The 20,765-nt window shown below is 52.7% G+C and overlaps 1 protein-coding gene across 2 annotated transcripts; it reads right to left on the bottom strand.

Annotated features, from left to right (window-relative positions):
• Nucleotides 1–3,110: 3,110 nt before the first annotated feature.
• On the bottom strand, nucleotides 3,111–19,444 carry P2RX1 (purinergic receptor P2X 1). Of its 2 annotated transcripts, XM_019429733.2 has the most exons (12): nucleotides 18,775–19,416; nucleotides 9,754–9,901; nucleotides 9,390–9,461; nucleotides 8,878–8,947; nucleotides 8,533–8,629; nucleotides 8,152–8,232; nucleotides 7,751–7,892; nucleotides 5,885–6,012; nucleotides 5,385–5,475; nucleotides 4,892–4,957; nucleotides 4,448–4,549; nucleotides 3,111–4,334 (listed from the first exon to the last, which is right to left on the bottom strand). In XM_019429733.2, exons 1-12 carry the CDS (start codon nucleotides 18,909–18,911, stop codon nucleotides 4,269–4,271), a joined length of 1,200 nt encoding a protein of 399 aa, XP_019285278.2. In that variant the 5' UTR covers nucleotides 18,912–19,416; the 3' UTR covers nucleotides 3,111–4,268. The 2 variants fall into 2 exon arrangements, with proteins under 2 accessions (XP_019285278.2, XP_053748271.1); XM_053892296.1 differs by lacking the exon at nucleotides 8,152–8,232 and having other exon boundaries at nucleotides 18,775–19,444.
• Between the last annotated feature and the right edge of the window lie 1,321 nt (nucleotides 19,445–20,765).

Raw genomic sequence — 20,765 nt, 5'->3', positions numbered from 1 at the left:
GTCCTGACCTTCACAGGGGCAATTCCTGGGGATTCCGTCCACCCCCATACCTCTCCTCGGGATTGCTCAACAATTCTTGGTTCAATTATGCAAAGTTCCCTTGTGAATCCTCTGGCACCTCACCCCACCACCTGCCCAAAACAGAGCCCCATGTCACTCCCCCAAACCTGGCCTCTTGTGTCCCTGTCTCAGTCGGGAGCCAGAAAGCTGGGAGTCCCCCTAGCCTACCCCTCCCCGCAACCAGTCCTGTTGAGGATACCTCTTAAACGTGGCTGGAAACCATCCACTTCTCACCGGCTCTCTGCCTCTATGTTAGCTCAGGCCACCATCTTGCTGCACCTGGATTGCTGCAGCAGCCTCTTTGGCCTCCGGTCTCACTCCTCCTACTAGCCTTTCTCCATTCAGCTCCTGCTTAGGAATCTTCTGTGGCTCACCGGTATTCTAAGAATAGGTCTCAACAAGACCTCCATGACCTCAGTCCTAACCACCTGCCTGTCTAACTCCTTTCAGGGCTTGGTTCAATGTCCCTTCTGCCAGGAGCTCTTCCCTATGACCTCCTCACTGCCCAGCATGGCTTAGCAGCCCCTCCTAGGGACTTCCCTGTACTCAGCATTCGTTTACCTGCCTATTCCCCCTCTGGACAGGGTCTGTGTCTGATTCACCCAGCATACAGTCTGACACATCGTGAGCATGTAGGTGCTCAAAAGATGTTTGTCTAATGAATAATTAGATATGGCACTTGGGTTGGATATGTGAGAGTAGCGTTTAGGAAAGAGGGCTGGACCAGAAAGACACTTTTGGAAGTTGTCAGAAAAGACCCCTCATGGTAAGTAGAACCATGGAAAAGGGTGAGATAACTCAGAGCAAATAAAGCAGAGGCCAAGAATGGAACAGTTGCTTTTAAGGGGGAAAGATTTCTGTACCAAGTAGGATCAGTTTTGACTTAGGTAACAAAAATTCCCATATAAGCCTCAGAGAAGCGAGTCCAAGGCTAGTATGTCAGCTCTGTTCCACAAAGACCTTCCAGATGTGGCTCTTTCCACGCCCTTTCCACTCCAGCAACCCCTTGGTATGACTCTCGTCCTCATGGTTCAGGATAATGGCTAGAGCTCCAGTTGTCACATATGCATCCCTTGCAGTGGATGAAGACAAGGATGAAGAAGAGGGCAAAGGATCTGCACTAGCTCTCTTTTAAGGAAAGGTCCCAAAAGGTGTCACATGCTACTTCCACTTTTATCCCATTAGCTAAAACAGTCACATGGCCAGAGCCAGGTGCAAGAGGAGTCTGGGAAATGCAGTTTCCATTCTAGGCAGCCACATACCCAACTAAGAACCAAGGGTAGCATCACTGTAGACTAGATATCCAGGGACAACTAGTTGACCCCACTATTGAAAGAGAGGCTAGATGGAGAGGCAGAGCGCTACTGGTGTGCGAGGCTCTGTGCTAGGCACCTTACATATCTTATCTTACCTCAACCTGAGTAGAGGCTATTATTATCCCTGCCTTGTAGAGGAGCTTGGAGAGTGAAGCAACTTGCCTAAGGACAAACAGTGACCCTTGACAAAGCTGCAATTGAAAACTGTCTTTTCTTTGTGTACTGGTCTGGCTGGAAATTCAGGAGAGGGTGGGTCCTAGGAGCTGTTGGAAGGAAATCTTTTAACAAAGGAGGGCTTGGTCAACAGTGTCAGAGGCTGACAGGCCAAGCAGGATACGGGCTGAAGTGTCTGCTTGGATTTGGCAGCAAGGACGCTGTTGGTAACTTTGCCAAGGGCATTTAGGAGAAGTGGGGGTGGCCGCTGGAGACCAGCTGCACAGGGTGGGATGCAGAAGGAAGTGTAGAAATGTGGGTCTTTCTGGAACAGTGGCAGTGAAGGGAGAGCACGCAGAGCTGCAGAAGAACAAGGGTCCAGAGGAGGCAGAAAGGAGGAGTAAATGCAGGTATTGGCAGAAAGGAGAGGCAGCCTCTACCGGGAGGCCTCTGGGCTATATAGAAGGGTTGGATACAAAGGAGGAATCCTCTGCTCATTCAGGAGGGAAGAGGGCAGGAGTTGCAAAAGCAGGTAGGACTGGAGAAGGAATGAAGGGAAGAAGAAAGAGTTCCTGTCTTGTAAAATCTGAGGGATGGTTCTTGGTTGGGGAAGAGGGTAGAAAGCCAAGGGCCTGAAGGACGGGGAAGGGGCTAGCTTGTGCCATCCAATATCATTTCTTACTGCCGCTAGCCACGTGTGGTGATTTAAAGTAATTAAAAGTGAATAAAATGAGAGGCTCCTGGGTCGCTCAGTCGGTTAAGTGTCCAAATCCTGATTTCGTCTCAGGTCATGACCTTATGGTTCGTGAGATCAAGCCCACGTCTGGCTTGCGCTGACAGTGCAGAGCCTGCTTGGGATGTTCTCTCTCCCTTTCTCTCTGCGCCTCCCCCTGCTTGCATGCTCACGCGCACACTCTCTCAAAATAAATAAGTAAACTTAAAAAATAGTGAATACAATTAAAAATTAAGTTCCTTGGTTGTACTAGCCACGTTTTAAGTATCCCGTGGCCACATGTGGTTAGCGAATACTATTTTGGGCTGCACGATAATGTTTCCATCATTGCTATTGGACAGCATGGGTCTAGATAGAGCACGGTGATGGGGGGGTGGGGGGGCGGTTCCCAGAGATGCTGCCTGGCCATAAGTCTAGCGTGCAGGTCTTGCCACAGCAGAGCCCCTGGAGAATCCCTCCACACTACCTCCATTCAAGACCTTCCTCCTCTCTTTGGGATTCTCTCAGACCTCCCTCCTGGGACAGCCAGCCCCATTCTTATCCTTGCTGTCATGAGGCCACTTCTGAGGGTATCTGCTTGTCCGAGTGCCAGGCCTCTCAAAGCTGTGGGAGGGGCATACGGAGGACCAGGAAGAGCTCCAATGTTCGGGTACAGTGGCCCATGGACAGAGGTGAGCCGACCTCCAGTACTGCCCCTGCTGGACTGAAGACGTAAATATTGGCTCACCACTGTCTACCAAGAGATGCAGAGGACCTCAGAGATCTCTCAACTCGGCCCCCCACATTTCACAGACGGGGACACCTAGTTTCAGAGAGGGAAAAGTGGGGAAAAGTACAGAAGGCAGAGGTTTGTCCTCATTCCTTTTATTGTACTCCGCCCCTCACTTTCCCCAGACCTTGTGTTCAAACAGAACTGGGCAGGCCTTAGGCGCTGAGGCTGGGACAGGAGTAGGAAGCCCAGGATTTGGCCAGGTCTCCACCCCAACCCGAGGTAGCTGAGTAAGGATTCATGGCTAGAAGGGACGGTCTCAGCCTGACACACTTGGGGAGAAGCATATCCCCATGGAGGTGCTGTGGCATGGACCATGTGTCTGTACTCGAGGGCATAGGTATATTTAGATGGTTGTGTTTGCAGGGCTCTAGCTGTTCAAAAACAGAGTGTGGATGGGAATGGGGTGTGCATGTAGATGAGTGTGTGTATGGGGGTGTGTACGTGAGACACCACGTGGCTTATAAACACACCGCACACCTGCTCAGTACCTGCATCCGCGAGGCCATGCAGGCCCAGGCTGAATCTGATACCTAATCAGAGGCAGTTCTTGAACTTATATCCTGAAAATGGTCTGGAGTTTGCCATCCTTACAGATCTGTGGCCAGCCCTACAGATTCTGGTTGAGGAGGTCTGAGGTGGGCCCAGGTGCCTGCACTGTCGATAAGGTCCCTAGGCAAATCTGGGGCCAGTAAGAAATGGGGCTTACGCAGAGCTGTCCAATGGAACTTTCTGCAGTATTCTATGTGGTTCAATATGGCAGCCGCTAGACACATGTCTATTTAGCGGTTGTGATGTGGCTAGTTTTAGGAACTGAATTTTGTATTTTATTCAATTTAAGTTAATATAAATTTAAATTGTCATCATGGCTAGTGTCTGCCATATGGGAAAGCATGGATCTAGAGACGTGAGGCAGTGGGGTAGCGTGAGGGCCCAGAGAGAGAAGCACACTTCTCTGACACAGGAGTGTGAGAGGAGCCTTGCCCAGCCCCAGTTGCTCTAGACCAGGAGTGGCTGAGGCTGAGTGAAGCTCCCTTGGAGGTTGTGGAGTTGGGGCCAGAGCCCAGAATTGCACAGGTCTCTCCCAGTGTCCACGCTGAGCCGCAGGCAACCTAGTGTCTGCCTGGCTAAGAGGTTGGAGAGCTCCTGAGGAGACCTCTGTGTCCTGGCTGGGACCCCACCAGGGCCCCCGCCTGAAGCGTCATGCTGTGTCTGGTTAGGAGTCAGGGGCCGAGGGTCAGGATGTCTTCATGTTGTCCTGCAGGCCCAGGGTGGAGCTGGTGGCCGCGGGGTCATGCTCCCCCTGTGTAAGCATTGGAGGGGATAAAAAGTCAGCCCCAGGGAAGCAGCTGGCCCCCCCAACACAGACACGTGGGCCTAAGACCTCAGAAAGGCCCAACTCAGGAATTCTCTTACCGCCCCCGGCCCCATGTCCTCCGCATACTTGAACTTCTTCTGCTTGTAGTAGTGCCTCTTGGGCAGGATGTGGAGCAGCAGCAGGTCACAGAGAACCGTGGCCTGAGGGCAGCGAGATGGTGGATATAACATGGTGGCGAGGACCGAGCCCTCCGCAGCCCACATCGGTCCCTACTGGCTGTGGGGGCCTGGCTCAGTCCTGCCCTATCCACACCTTAGGTTTTGAAGGGGGTGGGGGGGATGATGCTCTGTTGTTCCCTCAGGGCATCAAGATCACCCCAGCCCACCTCTGTCCTGCCCCAGCTCTGGGCCTCAGTTTCTGCAGACATACTGTGGGTCTGAGGCAGTGGGGTAGGCACAGTAGGGGTGAGAGACTTGGCTGCCACCGAGATGTGGAGGAGGGACTAACCCCTGGCACAGTGGCCCCGTGATTCTAACACTTACCACTCCAAAGATGCCAATCCCAGAGCCGATGGTCGTCATCGTGGGGATGATGTCAAACTTCCCAGCCTGGTGGCAGGGCCCAGGGAGAGAAGAATTAACAGTCAGAAGGAGCCAGGTAGATGCGGCCTTTCTCAGAAACCCTAAGGCCAGACCTGGGGCAAGGGGCTCCCCATCTGCCCCCACCCCCGCCATCAGCTGGCCCCACAGACTGCTCCCCACAGCTCTAGCTCTACATGGGGACCCAGCTGCTGGTTAGAAGCACTGGGTTTTGACCTTGGCTCTGCCTCCCTGGATACAGGGAGGTAGTGGAGGAGGTGAGGTCACAGACTGGAAAGACCTGCCCTCAGCAGGTATCCGGGTCCATCTGTTATTAGAAGTAAAAGTACCGAATGAAGCCCAGTCAACTTCCCATTGTCCATAACCGTGGACACCTAACAAGCACTCACGGGAACTGAGACTGTGTCTCTGGCTGTCCCTCGCACCGGACACTCACCTTGCCATCCACGAGAATGTCAAAGCGAATCCCAAACACCTTGAAGAGGTGCCGGTGGTTGGTCCCATTTTCCACGAAGTGCCTGGCAAACCTTGGGGAAAGGGTGAGGTTGCAGAAATGAGTGATGGAGAACAGTTTCAGGTCCAGTGTTCTCAGAGCTCAGCAGGAGCCCTCAGAGGTTTGTGAGGACAGTCCCATGCCCCCCAACATTCATTCCAGGAATGCTGTGTTCCACCTTCACCCTAACTCCTGAGGTCGGCAATTTCCCCTGCCAGCCCTGGCCAGGCAGGCCTCAAAGGGCGGAGCTCAGGCTGCCAAGGTCCTGTTCCCTGTGGGCTCCCTGCTTGGCCAGTCCCAGGAGAATGGGAGCTGCCCGGCTTCCTCTGCTTCCTTCCTGGGCACACTTGCTTGGCCTCAAGGGGTTCTGGGACCCCAAGGAAGGGTGCACCGGTGGGGTCCTGCACCTGAAATTGTGTGCACCTGTTCAGGGGGACAGGCACCTGAAATTGAAGCCTGGAGACAGGTTTTTCTCCTCATACAGTCCGTGGAACTCGTAGATGGGCTTGCAGTGCTGTACCTGCCAGTCCAGGTCACAGTTCCAGTCAATGGTGATGCCTACCACGCCGCCCTGCAGGGACACGGGTGTTTAAGATCCAGGATTTCGGGATCAAGAAACTCCTGTCTTATGCCGATGCCAGCAATCTCTTGAGTGGGGCGGGGGGTGGGGGGAGCATTTTTTGTTTGTTCAGGAAGAGACTTCGAGAAGCTGCTTCAGGGTGAAGGTCCTGTCAGTTTCGCTGGCCCCACCTCCCATCCATCACACTTCAACTTTCCGATGGTTTCTAGAACACACCAAGTTCTTTCTACCTCAGGGCCTTTGCACATAAAGTTCCCTTAGTTCCAAAAGGCTGGCTCTTTCTTATCTTGTGGTCACCTTCTCTGAGGGGTCTTCCCTAACCACACCTTCCAGTCTCAAATGTGTGCCTGTTATTCCCTCTGTGTTTTCTCCTGGAACATTTGCCAGTTTGAAATCATATATTTATTTCGTGTGATTATTAGCCCATCTCCTCTAAGACTGTATGCTCCATGAAGGTGGGGCTGGCTGTCTCATTTGTCACTGACTCCTGAGTTCCTAGTGAAAGTCACAGCATGGAAGGCAATCGTGTTGAATAGTGAGTCTGTCAAGACCTGGGCTAGGAAGAGAAAACTTGAACAAGTAAAGCTCCTCTGGGCAAGGCAAGAATCAGGGACACGCGGGGTTAGGCTGAGCAACAGGAGTGCTGGGAAGGGGTCAGAGTGAGAGGAGAGCTGGGCAACTAAGCAGGAGGCAGGTACGCAGGCATCTGTAGATGATGGGGAAGGGTAAGAAGTGCAGGTGACGGGGAGATTTTAGGGACAGGGAGGTCCAACATTCAGCTTTCGGGTGGCATGTGTTGCTCCAGTGTAACCCCCTCCAGGGTTTGGCAAGCTGAGGCCAGAGGGCCGAGTCTGTCTGCGTATCATCCGTGGCTGCTTTTGCCCTACAGCAGCTGACTTGAGTGATTGCAACACGGTCCATACAGCTTGTGACGCTGAAAATACTTACTCTCTGGCCCTTTAAAGAAAAAGTTTGCTGGCCCCTGTGCTAGACGTGTTGTGTGTGTATGTGTGATATCACAGAAAATAAGCTGATTTCCTGCCCTAAATGGGCACCTGCAGGAGAAGGATGATAATGATCACGTGGGAACATGTACGGGGCGGGGGGGGAGGGGGTTGCCACATGCCAGGCAGCACTGAAGTGCTGTCCCACGTGTGAGCTCACTTGATCCTCAAGACAACCCCCCTGAGCCTGGTACTGTTATTGTACCCACTGTGTAGGTGCAAAAGCTCAGTCACACTCAAGGTAAAAGACTAGTCTGAGATCACATTGCTCGTTAGGGGCAGAGACAGGATTTGAACCCAGTCAGATAGGTCTGTGCTCCTTATAAGGTACTGCTTCTCTCGGAGCCCCAGGTGACTGTGCAAATTCCAGCTTCTGGAATTCCCAGGAATCCTGGGCAGGGTGCAGGATTTCTCAGGGCCATGGGTCATGGAATTCAAGCTGCTTTTATCTAATATTTAAAAAACAGTGTGACCTCAGCAAACATCCAGGTGATAAGATCTGCTCACATCCAATCATTCTGGGTGCCTCCTCCGTGTCAGGTCCATGCCAGGCTGGCTGAGGACTCAGGCCTGACCCTCAGGAGTGCCCAATATTAGGGAATAGATGCATATATATACTCAGCCCTCACCAGAGAGGCTGGAGGGGGGCACTACCTGGGACTTAAAAGCCTTCATTGACCTGATGATCCCAGGACCCAGCCTTCCTCACTCGCCTGGCACCATACCTTTTCAGCCAGGGTGCTAAAATTCTGTCCTGACTCTTGTACCACATAGCCAAGCTTGAAGACGGGGCACAGTGGGTGCAAGGCCTTGTGATAGAGGCAGGTCCTCATGTAGGCCGCATCCACCTCTTCCACCAGGTTGCGCCTATAATGGGAGTGGAGAGCATCAGTGGCCGCAGAACGCCAGCTGGGAGGTTGCCCACCATGCCCCAAAGCTCTGGGGATCCGTCACAAATTCCACTAAACCCCGCCCTTGGAGACTAAAAGCAGCCCACCCGAGGGGCCCAGCTCAGGCTTCTGTCTCCAGAGTGAAATCAGCAAGAGTAGAAGGTGACAGAGACAGTCAAGACCAGCTGGAACAGCCTCGAGGGGCTCCTGCATTTCTGCCCCCTTTTCCCACAAACCTGTTGACCTTGAAGCGTGGAAAGCTGATGCTGTTCTTGATGAAGAGAGTGAAGTTCTCGGCCTCTTGGAGAAGGGCAGGGCTGGAGGAGACTGCACTCACTCACTGCCCCCTCCCCAGGAGTCCCCCGTGCGCCCACCAGAGTTTGTCACGGGTGTGGGGGTGTGATAACCTATGGGATCTTCCTGTGGCCTTGGCTTTGTGGGAGATGGGTGTGCTGTAATGACCAGGGGCCAGGGGGATCATTGGCTTGGGCCATACAGATGGGGTAAGGGTGGGGTTGGAAGAAGGCAGGACAGATCGTTTCCAGAACTGGATCCGGATGCCCCTCTGTCTGGGTTAGGGAACCTGCTTCTAGCTCCCTGGATGGATAAGGCATTACCGTGGGACGTTGTCGTCCACCTCCACGGGACACCAGCCAAAGATCTCACATGTGTGCACGGTGTCGTTGAAGGCCACACACTTGCCTGTGCGGATACCTGGAACAAGGGAGGAACCCGTGGGTGCTCATCCCAAGCTGGGGATACAGAGGAGGCCCCTCATCCACAAGAGCCCCCAGTGATGGGACACCCAAGAGCAGAAACCTGAGGACAGAAATGTATCTGGGTCTGGGACAGGGTAGGCCAAGGCTAGGATGGCAGCAAGGGAGAGAGCAGGAAGGATCTGCTGGTGGAGGAAGCTTGGAGCTTCAGGGCTGTGCAGGGGGACAGGAGGAGGCTGAGCTTACCTTGGGCCTTCCTTTCTGCCTTCCCTGGGGTGCAGCCAGTGTCATTTGTGCATATGCCCCCTTCCGGGTGCTAAGGGAAGGGAGAGTTGCTGGTCCTAGGCCCCTTGGGTGGGTTCTAAGAAACTCTCCTCTCACCCCCAGGGCCCTAGGGAAGTCGTGGGGCAATCTTGGAGCACCTTGGGGTGAACTTTGCTTACAGCTTCCTCCTCCCCCCAGACCCCTCCCAGGACCCTTCTGGGCTCATGTCCAGCTGCCCTATTACCAGTGTCAGCTGGCAGGGAACAGGGACATTAGGGTTTGGGGATTGCGTGAGCACGGAGGCTCAGCACCTTGCTTGACACACAGCTGGGAGGGAAATCTCGGATTGTTACTTCGTGTGAGTCTATGCCTAAAATTTCACCACTGCAGTCTCCTTGGGAATCCTATCTTCAACCCCCAGGGGGACCTTCTCTTCCATGTTATTTTTCCCTGGGTCCAGGAAGCGGGGAGAGGGGATGGGTAGCAGTCCTCACCTCTGCACAGTAGCCTTGAACCTGCCGGGGGGTTGCAATGAAATTCGTCATGATCACAAAGGAGCTGTCCCCCTGGAAGTGAGGGGCAGGGGAGGGGAGACCAGGGCTCTGAGTTGGGAGAACAGCACCCCCCCAGAACCCAAGCACTGCCCCAACAAGCCCTCAGAATCCACATGATACCCAGCGGCCTCCATAACAGATGATGGCAGAGTGGGATGATATAACAACCTGTTTTTGGTGGTTAGGGAAGCTGAGGCCCAGAGGGAGATAGGAGCTGGACTGGTCCCATCTGTTATTGGACAGAGTCCAATCCTGCTCCGAGCCAGGCCCTGTGGGTGGAAGGTGTATCCCTGAGCCAGCTCACCTGGGCTGGGAAGACGTAGTCAGCTACATCCCAGACTTGGGGGCCCAGGCCTGGGAGCTGTGTCACGGCCAGACCCTTGAGTTTCACAGACACGCTGCTGATGAGGCCACTTGAGGTCTGGTAGCCTTTCTCGTAGACAAACACCCACCTGTGGAGTGTTTTGGGGGTTAAAACGACCAGAGCTGTGCAGAACCATTCAAAGATGGCATGAGGTTACATGGGCTGCTGCCCTTGCTGGCACCAGCTAGACATGTCAAATCCTTTGCCCTCCTGTCTCCAGAAGCATCTCTGAGCCACTCTTTGCTCCTAAAGCTAACATCTTGGGCTGGGGGCAGGAGAGCCTCACCTGCCTCCCTGAGCTGGCCTGTACCTGAAGTTCCACCCTGCTTTCCCCCCGGAAAATACTAATTCCCAGGGAGGAGAACTGCTGAAGGACTCTCTCAGATCCTTTTCCAAGAAGCAGGATTTTCTGGGGCCTGGAGGCCAAGCTTCTGAGACCATAATCCTTATGCCAGAGTTCTCCTTCCTTCCTAAGATTCTCCCACTGAGACCTAGCAGAGCATGATGGCTGAGAACCTGGTATTTGGTGCCCAAGAGCCTGCATTGGAACGCCAGCTACACTACCCATGGCTGTGTGATTTGGGATAAACTCTTCAATCCCTCTATGCCTCAGTTTCCTCATCTGTAAAATGGGAATAATAATAATAGTACCAATATTACTTGTGGCTTAATGCACATAGATCACTTAGAGTGGGGACTGGCAGGTGCGGTAAGTGCTGTAGAGACATTAGCTATGATTATCTCAGCCACTCTGGGAGCCCCTGGCAAGGGGGACTGGAAGAGAAACAGAGGGGGGCAAGTGGCCCTCCGAAGAGCTTGTGTTATCTGGCTCCATTTGAGGCCTTTGTGGGAGTAACTCAGGCTGGAGGCCTCCCAGCTGTCTTGGGACATTCTGGCCTTCCCTTCCAGCATGAAGAACCCCTGTTGTTTTAGGTTCTTCACTTTCCATCTGGGAGGTTCAATGAAATTTACCTCCGTCCTAACCTTGGGGGCTGGAGGGTGGGGCACACGACCAAGGCTTGCCAATCAATGTTCCATCGCCCTAGCAACAGTGATGGGTCTAAAGATGGACACACAACCTGGGGAGTTTCAGCAATGAGGCCAGGGTTTTTCTGGGAATTACTTGGAAAGAGACATCCTTTCTGCAGGATAGCAAAACAATGTAGCTATAAGACCAAAACTAAGGTTAGGCATTTTGCTACCTCACGGAGAGAGTAAACCTGATAATGAAGCCAACTTAGAGGAAAGTCAGGCCAGGAGATGGAGAGGGCAGCCTCCTGATAATGGTTGAGCTCCTGGATCTAGCCATACCTGAGGCATGTTAAAAAAAATTTACTTCTGGACTTTTCTGTTATATTAGCTAATAAATTCCCTTTATTTAAGCCAATTTGGGTTTGGTTTCTGTTACTTAACAACTGAGGATCCTGGGTATGCCCCATTTCCTTCAGGAGAGACTGCATGGAGATTCAGGGTAACTGTGTGTGTGTGTGTTTGTCCATGTGTGGTGCCCGTCAGAGTGTGTAGCTATGTATCTCCAGGGGAAATCTGTAAGCACACCTGTGGCTGTGTCTGACTGTAGGCAGGTATGTTTATATCCCCTTCATCCCTCACCTTACCCTCAGCCCACCTGTCCAAGCAGAGCTCAAAGCCTCTCTCCTGCGTCCCAGAGCTCAGGCCTGGTAGCAATTCTCTGGGCATCTTAGTCCCAGAGTCAGTGCTAGCTTTTTGGGGGCTGTCTTCCTGCCCCAGGGCCCAGAAGTCATCCCACCCGTCCGTCCCTCTCCGGTCCCATAGTCCATTCTTCATCTTCTCTAAGTCCCTCCCCCAGCCTGGCTCTGGAGGTGCCCCCAAGCCTAAGCATGGTCACTGCTGCCCCCTGCAGGTCCCAGATGGAAACAGGTGAGGCATGACAAAGGCCTCGAGTCCTCAGTGCTTCCAGCCTCATCAGGGAGAGTTGGGGACATCACCTACTGCTACCCTCCTTAACCTCTTTCCTCCAGGGACGATTCTGGATTAATGCCCAAGCTCAGAGGAGCTGTTGGGGGTGATGGGGAGCTGCTCCATGTCCTGATCCCCTATAAGAGGGTCACAGGTCTCCCTCTCTGCAGCCCCCATCCAACATCTCAATAGAATTTCTCTCTGGGTCCAATACCAACTCCTTACAGTATAGATGGGGAAACGGAGGTCTGAGGGAGTGTCCTTCCCAAGTCAGGGGCAGACCCCAGTCTTGAGGTCCCGGCCCAGGTCTCTGCCCCTCTCCACTGAACAGCCCAGCATCAGCATGTCTGCTAGGAGGCAGGAGAGTGGAGCCACACCACGGCTGTGTGCAGGGGCTGATACAGTCACTCTCGGCTATGCCCGCCCCCGTGGACTGTCAATCTTGGGGGTAAAATGGTAAAGTCAATCTGACATCAATGACCTCGGTTCTGATAATAATGGATTAACCGTGGCATCAGCCCCCCGCACCCATGCTTACCTTGACCTGGCCTAGCTGTCACCATCAAGGGGGTCTGATGTCAAAGACATGAACATCTTCAGAAGTCCCTCCTTTTCCAGACATTATCTTTCTCATTCTTTCCACCTCATCCTCAGCAATACCCTGTCCTGAGTCTTTTCTCCGACAGCCCCTCATGGAAGACGGCACATAGTGGACTGGCCAAGAGGGACTGGCCAAGTGCCCCCCCTACCCTCATCCCCACCCCACCCCCAGGGAATAGGAGCCAAGATTAGGGTATCGGCACTGCTGCTTGGCAGCTGTGTGACTTTAGCCTCACCAGGCTAAGGACAAAACCTCTCTGAGTCCTGGCTTTCTCAGTAAAAGAGTTGATGGCACCTACCTCAAAAATGCTGTTCATTCAACAAATATGAGCAAGGCCCTACCATGCACTCAACTGTGGGCTGGGCCCCAGGAAGAAAACAAGTCTAGGTGACTAGGGGATGTTCTCATGAGTTCTCTTTAAGGAAATGACCATGCAGTAGGCATGTGATAAATAATTCTCTTATTTTCACTGTCTCGAGTCAGTGATTTCTCTCTAAATGTCCATCTGCCCCCATGGCCCTGGCTGCCGTCCTCAGCCCAGACAGAACCTCGTGCGAGCTGTCACAGATACATTGTGTCCCCAGATTTTTATCCCTACTTCTGCACCTCTCCTGAGAGATCTAATTCCACACATTCATTTAGTGATTCAACAAATACTTATTTGTTATTTATTCACTGTTCTAGGCACTAAAAATACAGAAGTGAACAAAACAAACCAAAATTCTGCACTCAAGGAACTTACATACATGTCTACATGGCCCACTGCTTTGTGACACACATTCCTTCCCTGTTTCTTGGTCCCTCACCCCAGATATCACACAGGCACCTCAAACTCAAACTCAACCCTTTGCAAAACAGGCTGGCAGTTCCTCAAAAAGTTAAACATGGAATTACCCTTGACTCAGCAATCCCACCCCTAGGTATGTGCCCAACAGAACTGAAAATATGTCTGTATGAACACTTGTATACAAGTGTTCACAGCAACATTATTCATAAGAGGCAAAAGCGGAAACAACCCACATGACCATACACTGATGAATGAACAAACCAAATGGGGTATGTCCATACAGTGGAATATTATTCAGCCAGAAAAAGGAATGAGCTACTGATACATGTTACAACCAACATGGATGAACCTAGTAAATATTATGTTAAGTGAAAGAAGCCAGACGGGAAAGGCCACATATTATATGATTTTATTTATATGAAATGTCCGGAGTAGGCAAAATAGGCTGTAGAGAGAGACAGAATGGAGGGTGATTGCTAAGAAGTGTAGGCTTTCTTTTTTGGACTCGTGAATATTTTGTGGACCTAGATAGTGGTGGTTGTACAACTGTGTGATTATACTAAAACCACGGAGTTGTATATTTTTAAACGGTGAATGTTATGGCATTTGACTTCTATCTCAAAACAAAAATTCAGTGGGACCAACCTGAATGCCTCATGTCCCCACCGAACTTGCCCCTCTGGTGCCTTCATCTTGGAGGACGGCACCATACCTACTGTATCCCCCTCAAAGCCCAGGTATCATCCTCACACCCTCATTCTCCATTATCCCCACATTCTTTGGGGCAGATGCCAAGGGAACTTGGGCATGGGACGGGAGGGTAGGTTGTGGCTGGTGGGACACGAGGTGTACCCATGGACTGTAGGCAGCAGTTGACCAGCCCAGGCACATGCTATGGGGCACAGAAGCCTTGGGGAGGGCTAAGACCAGACTCCAGGCATGAGAAGGACTGAATTCACAGCTGGGACCCATGCTGAGTGTTCAGAGGTTAATCAACCTGCAGTCTGCAGATAAGTCAGGCTGACAATTTGTGTTTTTAAACAGTTTTAATGAGTCACCAACTTCTAAACACCAAGAGGTTCCTTTTGCCCATAAATTCCAATCTCCCCCTGCTCTTGAGAAGTCAAAAACTCTGGCTGATCTGGGCCCATGTCCCCCTGCAGCGATGATGTGCGGAAACTAAGCAGTGGGTGCTCCCTCCACACATACCTCCCTGGTGTGGGGCCCACTAGGGTGACCACTTCTGTCTTTCTGGTCACTGCTTCTGCGTGGGCATGGTGTAATCCTCTCCTCTTATCACTGTTGCCTCTTCACAGCTGCCCACTTCTGGCCTCCACCCCCACCCCAATACCTGCCTGCCCTAGGCCTTCCCCTGATAGACATCCTTCTATGGCTCCCCACTACCCTCTATGGCTCCCCATGTTCCTCAGCCTGGCGTTCAGAGGCCTGGATCAGTGGCTGTTCTCACCCTCCACTTCCTTTCCCTTCAGTTCTCTCATTATCCACAGCCTAATCCTAGTGACTCTTTTGCTGTTCCTTTCCTGCCCCAGGACCTTTGACCATACCTTGCTTTCCAGCATGAGTGCCTGGACCATGTAGTCACACAACCAGACTCTACTAATCAGAGTATCTCATTTCCTTGACCATAACAATTGGTTTTGTGGTAGGCCCTTGACCTAACCCCTGCCAGTAAGAGTTGGATCTGGGACTTTTGCTGGAACTCTGGAAAATGATACAGTCTTATGCCCCAGGGATGGCTAAGCTGGTGGGACATCAGCCTGGAGTTGTTGGGGGACATTTTGCCACCATGAGGACAGAGAGACTGCCTAAGAATGAAGCCCAGAGGATGGCAGAGTGGGGAAGGGGAGAAGATCCTGGCTTCTTTGGAGAACCTAAGTAGGACCAACCTGAACTCCCCACCATTTCCCTGTGGAACTTTCTCTTCCTGTGCTCTCATCATGGAGGATCCAGCCAGGCCTAAAGCCTGCTTTGATTTTTTTTTTTTCCAGTTATATAAACCACTCAATAGCCCCACTCTTCACTAGGAACCAAAGAAGTCCTGGCCAACTCATTCTTCACTCCTCATTTTTCCTTTGCCTACCCTGTACCCCACCTTTTTCTCATGGAGCCCAACACAGAAATAGGCACAGAGAAGATGCTGTAGAAATGTCCCTGAATGCATTTTTCCCAGCAATAATTTGTATCTATCCTAATCCCTGATTGGTGTGTTCCAGGATTCATATGAAAATCTTAGAAGCATGTGAAATTCTCAAGCACTCTGTGTGGAGGTGCACAGGGGGTTAGGAAAGCCAAGAACAGGCTTTCCTGGACTATAGCCCCTAGGCTTCTTTGCTCAAGGTGGTTCCACCACTGTGTTGTCTCTTTCAGGAAGTCTTCCCACACTCCTCTTACCAAGCAGCATTCACAAATCCCACTGGGACTCTCCTGTGAGCTGCAGCCAGACCTCTCTCTTCTCCAAACCAGAGCCCTCCAGGCAGGGACATATCCCAGTACACTCTTGTATGGGCCTGATAGGTCATAGATGACAGCCCACAGCCTATATGCTGAGTTCCAGAGAGCACATCACCACCCAGGAGATAGTTCTAACTGAAAATTAACCATTTAAAAATATTTTAATGTTTATTTATTTACTTTGTGTGTGTGTGTGTGTGTGTGTGTGTTTGAGAGAGAGAGAGAGGGAGAGAGAGAGAGAGAGAGAGAGAGAGACCACAGCAGGGGAGGGGCAGAGAGACAGGGAGAGAGAGAATCCCAAGCAGGCTCCACACTCAGTGCAGAGACCAACTCAGGGCTTGATCTCAGACTGCAAGATCATGACCTGAGTCAAAATCAAGAGTTGGATGCTTAACCAACTAAGTCACCCAGGCGCCCCACAAATTAACCATTTTAATTTGAGCCCAAAAGAGTAACAGCTTAGCTCAGCCCACTGGGGCCTCAGGCCCACTTGCTCGCTCCACTTGCCATGGATTTCCCAGAAGAGTGTGACTGATAGAGAACACAGCCTCAGTTTCCCTCCTCAGAGTCTGTTCGGGTTCTCAGCATCTCAGCCTCTCTGCCTCCATCTCAGTAATTCTCCATCTCTAAGTCTCAGGACCTGTCTCTTCATCAGAATGGTTGTGCTCCAATGTCTGTCCCTCTGTCCAGTTTTGTCTCTCTGTCCGTCCATCCCCCATCTTGTTTGTGCCCTTGTCTCTGGAATGCAGGAGTCTGGCTCTTCTCCCATGCTCCCTTTTGTACCCTGCAGCAACCACAGGACCAGACAGAGGCCTTGGGAAGGGGGGATAAGTAAAGAAAGGCCATTCCTCCTCAGGAATGCGCCTGTGTACAATATCTTTAGAGGGGATCTCCCCGCCCTTGTTTTGTGGAACAGCTGGGAACTTGAAACCTGAGATAGTAAGACCAAGTCCAGGCTGGTTTCCATCTCCAGCCGAGTGGTTAGCAAAGCAGTGGGCAGTGGCCAGATGAGGGTGCCAGAGACAGCAGGAGTCGGACGTCTGGGCTTGTGGGTGGGGTTGTGGGGGGTGGGTATCGTAGGACACCCTGCCTTCCTCTCTCTGCTATACGCTTGGGCAAGTCGGTACCCCTCTCTGAGGATGTTTCCTTTCCAGGATCTCAAGGCCAACTTTGGAAACTTGTAGCTGGATTCAGAGCTGGTTCAGCCTCTTTCTAGTTGTGAGATCCACACTAAATCACTCATTGTCTCTGAGCATCACCAACACTGAGGAGGCCACATCCATTTGTAAACTGAGTAGACTGTCCTTGGGAGGGAGGAAAGGAAGGAGGGAAGTAGGCAGGTCCCTGTTACTGGAAGTATGTGTTCAGGACTGAATGGTGTCTTGGGGCATATGGTGCAGCTAGGGGTGGGGTGGTGGGAGGGGAGGACTGTCCCTTTCCCTCTGACAGGCTGTGACCAACACACAAGAGGGTCCTGGCGCTGGTCCCAGTGCTGACCTGAAAGCAGAAATAGGGAGCCACGGGGGTCACAGTGAGGACAACTGTCTCCCATCTCTTTGGGTGAAGGATGGGCTGGGCCTGGGTGGGCAACCTCTCTTTTCCCTGGAGGATCAGGAGCGCAGCTAAGGATGAACTTTTAAGCCTGTCCTGTGCCTGGCATCATAGCATCAGTGCCTCACTGCAAAGTTCTCAGAGCCCGTGTGAGGTGGGAAAGGAGAAGGCAGCACCAAGTCTTGGGGGCAGGAGGTCTCAGTTCTAGCTGGGACCCACTGCTCCTTTCTGGAGGAGCTCACATGACATTGCAGATGTCAAACTGGTCTGTGAGCAGCAGGGAGGCAGAGGCTGAAGGTATCAGAGGCCTAGGTCCTGGCTCTGACTCCATCTGACCAGCTCTGAGACCTTGGGGGCCAGATGGGGGTAGAGGGAAGGCTGTTTTGGATAACAGAGGCCCTGGAGGGCCCAGAGAGATATGGTCACTGTTTGGCCTCCTGGTCAGCCTGCGCTGGGCTCCAGTCAGCAGTCCTGGTTTGGTCCCACAGCAAAAATGGGGATATGGAGAGCAGAGGGGCAGGGCCCTCAGAATCACAGAGCAAAATGATTCTGCCGGGCATCCCTCAACCCCTCAGCAGGAGCTGAAACCCTTTCAGTGGCCCTGGGGCCTTCAAGAACCCTTTGCAGCATCACTGTGAGTGGACATGATGATCTCCCCACCTCCACACACATGCAGGGACGAACACGTAAGGTACCTAGCCACTTCAGCCACAGGACATGCACATGTGGATACCCAACCCCAGGGACACACCCAGTAGGCACATGCCCAGACACATGAGAACACATGCATCCACACAGAGCTTTAGATACAACACAGATACATACACCACACACACACACACACACACACACACACACACACGTGCTCACACAAGCACACACATGGGTAAGCCCCTGCCAGGCCTGTCTTGGTTTCTGGGACAGCAAGACTGATTTTAAGAAGATGGCCTTTGCACGGTTCCCAGGACAGCCAGACTGCAGGGGACTCCCACCTTACTTCTGCCTCAGCGGGACAGGTCTCAAGATGCCCATAAAGGAGCAGTCATCCCTGCAACCTGACGTGACCTCCAACCTCTGCCTGACATGCCACCGTTTAGGTGCCAGGTGTTCTGAATTTGGAAGTTTCTTTGCTCTGGGGGTCTCAAATATTGCAGGATGCCTCTAATTTAGGCGGGGCAGGTGGAAGCAGGGCCTTTCCCTCTTTGGCCTATAAAATGGGGTGCGGCCTCCATCTCTTAGTAGTGGCCAGCTTGGCTGGGTGGTCAGAAGTAAGACTTGGATGTGGTTTGCTGGGGCCCTGGCCTCCAGCGCCACTCACCACTTGAAAGACTGTTAACAGTGAGTCAGTTCCTTAGAACCCAACGGCTTTGCTTCTTGTTCACCATATGACCCAGAGCAAGGCTTCCCTTCTCTACCTTAGTGTCCCCATCTTGACAGTGAGTTATCAGGCTTCCATTCTTTCCGAATAGCATTACAGTTTGTCACGGAGGATGACAACCGATGGAGAGAAAGAGGGGCTCGTTGGGATCCTGGGGGGCATCCCCGAGCCTGGAGAAAAGGCCCAGTTTGGGAGCTGGTGCAAGAGGGTGGCAGTTAGGGGGCCCAGACTCACCCGATGACGTAGACCAGAACCACGAACTGGATCAGGCGGAAGACGACGCCCACCTTCTTGTTGCGCACGAGCACCATTCGGGGAGTGTCATACTCAAAGAAGAAAGCAGACAGCTCATCCTGGAGCCGCTGTGCCATGGTGGGCCAGGCTAGGGGCTGAGAACTGAGCGCCTTGCACAGCCTTTGCTCTTGAGGTGAGACCACCGTCAACGCCCACGTCTACAGTGGAGCTTCTAGGGGTTTCCTGGTCCCTTAGGAAGGGTAGGGCAAGGCAGCTTGGGGCCAGAGGTCAGGAGTCAGGGGTTAGTTGGAGGCATTTGGATTGAGAAGGAGAATCCTTGGGTGGTCAGAGCAGCTCTTGGCCCCTGGCAGGCAATGGACTGTGGGCCAGCCCTGTCTGTGGACAAATAAATTCCCAAAGATGGATGGGGGCGGGGCTAGTGGGGCCACCCAGGCCCAGCCCCTCTGCCCCTCCTGGCTCCGCCTCGGCCCTGCTGAGCCTCCGGAAACAGAAGCTGTTGGCAGGAAAACCACAGGCCACTCATCACAAGGCAAAGATAAAGCTGTCAACCCCCAACGAACCTGGCAGAACAGAACAGAGCAGGGCCAAGGGCTTGGGTGGAGTGGCCTCAGGCTGAAGCCCTCCCCAAACCGGGGATCCATCCCCATATCCAAACATCCTTCTCACTCTACCTGTGCCCCCAGGTGGGGAGCTCAGTCCCTGGGAGATTTGCTGTCAGGAGAGCAGAAGAGGACGTAGGACATTTCTGGTCCAGCTACCTGATACTTCCAGAGCCTGTGACAGGACCCCCACCTCTGTCCTTGTAGACCACCTTCCATCCACCTGTCCGAGTCCAAGCCTGGCCTGTGCCCAATCAACCTTAGCATTGGGCTGGCATCTCTATAGATTACCTCTCCTCTCCCATCACCTGCCCTGTCCTGTCCTAGCCAGGCCTCCACCTCCCTGAAACAAGCGGAGGGAGGCAAGTGCCTAGAAGAGTCAAGGGCCACATCAGTTACACATTGCCATTGGGCTCCCTCAGATGCATCCGGGTAAGCCTAACAGCAGACGGCCTTGGTTAATATCCTTGGCTTTGCCACTAGCTACCTGTGAGGGCTTGGTTAATTTACCTCACCTGTCTGAGCTTGTGTCCTTATCTGTGAAATGGGGATGATAATGGATTTCTTTCATAGGTAGAGGCCCTAGCCAGGTGAGTCCCAATAATGCTGAGGACAAAAAAACAAAAACAAAAACAAAAACAAAAACCAGAGGCCACTATTGATCTTGGGGTACAGCCCCTCTGTACCCCTGTCTTCAACCCCAGCTCAGGGCAGGAATGCAAGGCCCCGGGGACTGGGATGGGGCAGAGGCCTCATGTTCGCTTTTGGAGCCAGAGGCCTCCTCCGACCCCATGCCTTGTTTTGCAGATGAAGAAATGAGCTCAGAGAAGAGAAATGAATTGCCCAAGCTCACCCTGGGTAGTACTGGAGGCTTCAGCTTGAAGCAGGAAGGCCTTGCTGGCTGCCCCTCAAACCAGGCCAGGTGTCCTTGGGACTTCCTCTAGAGGTGGGAGTTGGAGGCTGGGTGTCCCAGGGGTGTGGGGCGCTCCCCTGCAGTCCAAACTGCCTCACCCTGAGGGCTGATAAGAGTCTTCTCCATGGCTGGGAAATTAGCTGGGAAATTGCTCTAGTCAGGGAACCATACCCAAGGGCTGGAAATCCCAGGTGTGCCTGAGCAGAGCTGCTCTCTGGATGGCAAAGGCCCCAACCGAGGGCAGGTCCGTGGCCTCTTGCAGCACCCTGGGCCAATCCCCCTTTCAGACAGATCAGTCTCGCCAATCTCAGACTCAACTGTGTGTCCAATGCCACCGTCAAGCGGGGCAGGCCAGAACCATGTCCTGGGATTTTCTAAGCAAAAAATCCAGAGATGCTGGGAGCCAGACCTAAGGGGATCACATCCCCTCGGCCTGGTCTTGATCCCACATAAAAGGG

This window comes from Panthera pardus, unplaced genomic scaffold, assembly GCF_024362965.1.
Source record: "Panthera pardus isolate Hobbes unplaced genomic scaffold, ASM2436296v1 HiC_scaffold_3, whole genome shotgun sequence".
NCBI classification, from domain to species: domain Eukaryota; kingdom Metazoa; phylum Chordata; class Mammalia; order Carnivora; family Felidae; genus Panthera; species Panthera pardus.
The sequence above is the reverse complement of the archived record's forward strand: the minus strand, read 5'-3'. Positions and strand labels throughout refer to the sequence as shown.

Excerpts from the sequence above, each read along its gene's own strand:
- P2RX1 (XM_019429733.2), bottom strand. The coding sequence starts at position 18,911 with ATGGCACAGCGGCTCCAGGATGAGCTGTCTGCTTTCTTCTTTGAGTAT. Across the intron at positions 9,902-18,774 it reads GTTCTGGTCTACGTCATCGG|GTGGGTGTTTGTCTACGAGA; the intron begins GTGAGTCTGGGC and ends AACACTCCACAG. Across the intron at positions 8,233-8,532 it reads GTGGACGACAACGTCCCACG|CCCTGCCCTTCTCCAAGAGG; the intron begins GTAATGCCTTAT and ends AGTCTCCTCCAG.